General features: G+C 35.0%; 1 protein-coding gene across 1 annotated transcript in view; it reads right to left on the minus strand.

Annotated features, from left to right (window-relative positions):
- SHOC1 (shortage in chiasmata 1) overlaps positions 1–2,942 on the minus strand; it is an 88,699-nt gene extending 85,757 nt beyond the window's left edge. The window contains exons 1-2 of the mRNA XM_004269336.3: positions 2,898–2,942; positions 304–427 (exon numbers count right to left, since the gene is read on the minus strand). Of these exons, the coding sequence (XP_004269384.3) occupies positions 304–427; positions 2,898–2,942 (169 nt within the window). The remainder of the gene's footprint in view (positions 1–303; positions 428–2,897) is intronic.
- Between the last annotated feature and the right edge of the window lie 3,058 nt (positions 2,943–6,000).

Below are 6,000 nucleotides of genomic sequence, written 5' to 3' on the forward strand. Positions count from 1 at the left end.
CCTTCCTACAGTTGAACAAGATCCTATTATAGTACAACAAATGTTACAATGTTAGAATATTTTAAGACTTCATCACCTACATATCTTTTATTTATTCTATTCATATCTAGTATAAACTTTCCAATTCCTTACTTTGTCACCTAAATTCTGTCATAAAAATATTAATTTGTAAACTTCTTGGAATTCTGATATGAATACACTTTTATATAATGAGAAAATCACTGCATTTTCTTAATAATTTATTATGCTAAACTCTGAAACACTTTTAAAAATAAATTTTTAAAAAATAAAAATAAAACATACCTCTTGTCCATGGCTTCCTAAATTTATTATCAGTAATTCTTGCAGGATAATTTTCATCTTGATATAAACATGAAGGGATTCGAAGCAATAAAGCATCTCTGCAAAACTTCTTTCTAACTACATTCTATGTAAGAAAGTAAGATTATAAAATCTTTTAATATATAGTGGGTTTAAAATACTTATCTGTCAATATTCAGAATACTAAAATTCTCTCAAATTTATATTATTTTTATTTAAAGGTAATACATGCTTACTATAAAATATCTAACACAGAACCACATAACTGAGAAAGTCAAGGTCCCTAGTCATATCAGTAATAGTTTGGTGTATTTTCCTAGATACTTTCTTTTCTAGATTAGGCTAAAATATGTGTGTGTGTGTGTGTGTGTGTGTGTGTGTGTGCGCGCGTGTGACAAAAAAAATGGGATCACATCATTTATATACCATTTAGCAATGTGCTGTTTTTCACTTAACAGTATAATATGGCTATCTTAACTTTTGTTTTCTACATCTTTGCACAGTTTCACTTGTGACATCCAGCAAATATGTTACTAATTTTTTAAAAAATCTAATAATTAAACCTTAAAAGGATGTTAAATCAGTTAAGTAAGCTTATAAATCAAAATTCTCTATACTTGGGTCTGCCTTTAGTTTCCTGCTTTATTTCCCATTACTCTTTAATACTAACTGTAGTCTTTAAATAGATCAATTACTACCCCGTTAACATTTAGTGGTCACTTCCTCATCAACACTGTGGTCTACACTGTGCCTCTGAAAAATGCCCTGATACTCTTCTCTAGCTATCAAAATTCTATTCATCTTTCAAGGCTCATCTTAAGCAATATTTCCTCTATGAAGCCGTCCCTCAGTGACTCTCAACTTCCCACAGAATTCATTATTCTACGTATTTGGACAAATAATAGTTTCTTGCATTACTTCCCAAGAGTTTTATGTTTGCTGAAGGTATAATAACATATTAAATAAGAGGTCTTCATTATCTAAGAATAAATAGTACAAAGAAAAGCTCAGTTAAAGTAATTTATATAAAATGAGGACCAAAGATTCATAGTAAAAAGGAAAGAAAAGCTTGATTAGAACTTTGTCTAAAAAATGAAATAAAGTTATAAAAATTAAAATTTATATTTAATGAAATTTTGTTCATAGTTAGCTTATATTTATAACTGATTTTTTGTCATAATTTCCCTCAAAACCGTGTTATATGACGATATGCATGATACTAGTCATTACTTCACCTTTGATCATAAATATTTCTAGAAAATATTTGAAGATTTAATCAAATTTTCCCAAGGCATCTCTGACTCCTTTGATATTCAAACCATTCTCTTTCTCTTGTCTGTAATCTGGTCTAATTTTGTAAAATCTTCGTCTGATAATAACTTTACCTGTTATTTGAGTGGTTCTTCAACACTGTTTTCACGAACTTTACAAAACCCAGTATCTTTTGCAAGATTTGCCATTGATTAGTATATCTGTATTGTATCATGGCAAGAAACTAAGATACCAGCAAGAAACTAAGATACCATTGGTGAGGATGAAAGTGTGAGGATGTTTGAGTATAGACTAATTTTGCAAGTGGATAATACATTCATAAATATTTGTGTAACGATGACCTCTGATTCCCTACCATATATGTGTTATAATGAGACATTTGCCTTCCTCGGTTATGAGGGAATAAGAAAACCTGAAGATACCTATATACCTTTTTTATTTCCTATAAGATATAACACAGTTTTAGTTATAGTGGAGCAATTTTTTTCCTGATAGATGGGGGTCAAGGTTATAAAGAAAACCAAAATTTAACTTGTTAATTAAGATCATAAGAACTATGAACTGTTGTGTGACAACTATTCTAATTAGTTTCTTTTTTCTTTCTTTCTTTTTTTTTTTGCTGCGTGACATGCGATATCTTAGTTCCCCCACCAGGATCGAACCCATGTCCCCTGTATTGGGCGCGCAGAGTCTTACACTAGACTGCCAGGGAAGTCCTTAATTAGTTTCTTAACGATGTGCCTGGTTTGAATTTCAGCTTTGTACAAGCTATTTAACTTCTCTAGACACCATTTTTCTAACCTGTAAAACTGTAAAACCTGATAAGATAATAGTATCTTCCTCATGGAGTAGTTATGATCATCAAAATGACATAATCCATCAAAAGAGCAAGTGATCAAATGATATAATCCATCAAAAGAGCGAAGTATCTGGCCCATAGTAAGTGGCCAATACATATTGTTACTGTCATTTTATCATAAAGATAACTGGGATTGCTTTTTCCCCACTCCTCTCAAGATCGCTCAAGATCATTCATAAAAGCAGTCCAAACTTGTCAAGAGTTTCTATATTTTTTTCCTGCTGACAGCTTCAAATTCATGTTAAATTGTCAATAATTTCCTTCCCAAAGTAGCATTTTTAAGGTATATTAAAAGTGGAAAGTAATTTTAAATGAATTTCAAAGTAATTAGACTAAGGATTACTCTAAGGACTACTGAAAAATAATCATAATCATATAGTGAATGTAGATAACATTTTTATATCATAATTTTTAGTAAACAGGTAGTGATCCAGTAATACTCTACCTCATATGAATAGTCTATTGCGCAATATTTGAATGCTGGAAACATGTCTTCTTTCTTTGGAAGCAGTACAAATTACAACGTCCGGAAATATAAAAATTAAAAGTAAATGTTGGTAAAACAGCAAAGCCAGGAGCAGAAAACCATTCTTAATCACAAACCATTGGTTCATTCATTTTAAAAAAGGCTCTGAATGATAAAAATTTAACTATGAAAATAACATTTATTACTGTGATTTAAATCTAATATGAAAATAATATATATTGGTATAAAATTGTTCATATATTTTTCATACTATTTTATCCATACAACTCCTAGCTGGTGGATTGCAATATATTTAATGTGATCATTTTGTTGCAAAAGAGGCTGGGGTTCACAAGACTGATAGTGATTTTCTCAGGATAACTGTATTTCCTAAGTGGTCTTGAAAAAGGGCAAAACTGTGCTCAGTGGAGTAGGATTTGGAAAATTCCACTCTCTTAGAAAATAAAAAGCCTGAGTTAGAATTCCCTACTAGCTCATTTGGAATAAAGCAACTATAGTATATTATTTTTAGGTCATTGGGTCATTATTAGTAAATCAACAAATTCACCTAATGAAGTAAATTTTTTTTCTTTTCCATTATGGTTTATCACAGGATACTGAATATAGCTCCCTGTGCTATACGATAGGACCTTGTTGTTTATCCATCCTATATATAATAGTTTGCATCTGCTAGTCCCAGATTGTCTCAATAAATTTTGAATGCTGAATGAGTCCAAAATGGTTCTCATTTACGTGAGAATCAGAGGAATTACAGCTTAGAATATTTACTCTAGGACACAGTCCAGTTTATCAGAAAGTTCTTAGCATTTTGATCAATCATTTAAAATGTTTTTGGGAATTCAGATATAAACTAGAAGTTTCCATACAGTAGTAGTTTGTCAGTAAGCTTTCAGTGAATGAAATACACATTTTAATCCAAATGGTCTTGCTTAGTTTCATTATCATTTAAAATCTGTTTGAGGTTTACCTATTTCCAAATAGTAAAACTGCTCTCCAGAAGAACTGAAGATCTCATTTATGTTAATTGGCTATGAATCTATTCCTATTTTCAGTTATCGTCAAGTGAACATTCTTAACTACTCAATTACTGGGTTAAAAATCTAAGTGCAAACTTCTTAATATAGAGCACAATTATTTTATTTCACTAATGAATCAGAAGACATTTTGGATATTATAATAAGCATTCCAATGAAAACAAACCCAATAAGTTATGTGAAAACTTTTTAATGTTGTTAGATTCTGTGATATCAACAAGTGTGGGGAACACATAGTGTTGGTGCCCTCTTTCACTCTTAATGCCAACATAAGCATCTTCTAACTGGTGATTACTTCTCTGGAAATATTTCCAATCACTGTACTTCCATACCTTTTCCATACAGAGTATCACTGATCTTTGAAGCAAATATTGATTCTAGAATTTCTACTTCTTGATATTGCACTTTCAGGAAAAATTATTTGAATGTGCCCGATAGTAGAAAAAGTTAAAAATCAACCAACTCTATCTAGTATATCCATTCAGTTTATTGTCAGCGTTTATCTTAAATTTTCCTTTCTTGTGAAGCCTAATATTCTATCAGCTTTGGATTCATCACTCTCATCAACTTCATTAAACAATAATTACTGTGGTATTGAAGTTAATCATTTAAATTCATGCTAAATGTATAGTACTTAAATAAGATACCGGACATCATATACATTCATAAAATTTCTTTCATCTGTCAACTGTATTTCATTGCATTATAGATATTTGAATCCATCTCATAGCGGTGGGTGGACATGAAGAGAGAGAAACTGGCCTTACTTCTAAAATCCAAGACAAGGGAGAAAACAAGTAAAATCATGGTTAGAGAGAAGGTATCTTAAAATAATCAACTTCTGAATTGCAGCAATTCCTGAAATAGTTTTCCTTACATATTCCTAAAAATTTTATTGCTCCTGTGCTACCTCCTGACAGGACTCTGTTGGGTCAGAATAGAAATGCATACAAATCATTAGGTCAGGCTCTTATGCACAATGCTAGAGAAGTTAGTTTTTTCCACCCAGCTTTTTTGAGGCAGAATAGATACAATAAAAATTGTATCTATTTACAGCGTACAAATATAAAATGGAATATTATTCCCAAGATTACTTAAGATCACACAGAGGTGAGTGTGGATTGCAGGCTTCCCATCTCCTTCCACCAGCCTCAGGCATCGGGAGATTTCGTCCCTTCCTCACTTCCTTGCACAAAAACCACACTTTCACCATTGTCAAATCACAGAGGAGGTAAGGTTCACGGATATTCTCAGGTTGTTTAATCTATGCAACCTAATTAGTGGGTAGAAATCCTATTGGCCTTTCTCTTCCCTTCACACCCTCTATTCTTGCCCAATTACGTTAGGTGGGCGCTGGTTCTGGGGTCTTGTCCCCACAGAACCACATCAGCCGGGCCTCACAAATCTGTTTTCTAGAGATTTCGGAGCCGCCATACTCTAGCCCCAGCCCGACCTTTTCTTCCCCTCAGCTCGAGAACACCTTACCTCCCTCCTCTCTCCAGCCTCTCAGAGTTTTCGCCAGAGGTGAAATCGCGTCCTCCCGCTCTTCCGAGGAGAAAATTCCCGCCCACTGGACACGTGACCTCTGACCGTGCGCTCAGTGCTTTCATTGGCCAGCCGGGCCTGGCGTCGCCCCGCCACGCCGTCTTGCCCCGCCCCTCGGGATGAGGGCACTTCCGTCTGCGGTGGCCCACGTCCTGGGACGCCCAGGCAGGAGACGGCCCAAGCACGTGATGTGGTCAGCGCCGAGGTTCTCACAGGTGAGCAAACCTTCGCGGCACAAGAGGGACAGTGACCGTGGGGATGGTGGCGGGAAGCTCGGAGGAGCCAGTGTGAAAAGTCGCGACGGCCACAGGAGTCTGAAATTCTTTGGTGTGGCTGCGCCGAACGCGGAGGGACCAGATGAGGACAAGGGCAGAGGCGAGCCGGAGGGCAGATGAGAGGATTTAGCAGCCAGATTCAGGGGCAAAGGAAAGCAAAAGGGAGGAGGCAAACGTGACTCCAGACATGTCTGGCTAGGTGATGGT

The sequence above is a fragment of the Orcinus orca genome, chromosome 6, assembly GCF_937001465.1.
Source record: "Orcinus orca chromosome 6, mOrcOrc1.1, whole genome shotgun sequence".
Lineage (NCBI taxonomy): Eukaryota > Metazoa > Chordata > Mammalia > Artiodactyla > Delphinidae > Orcinus > Orcinus orca.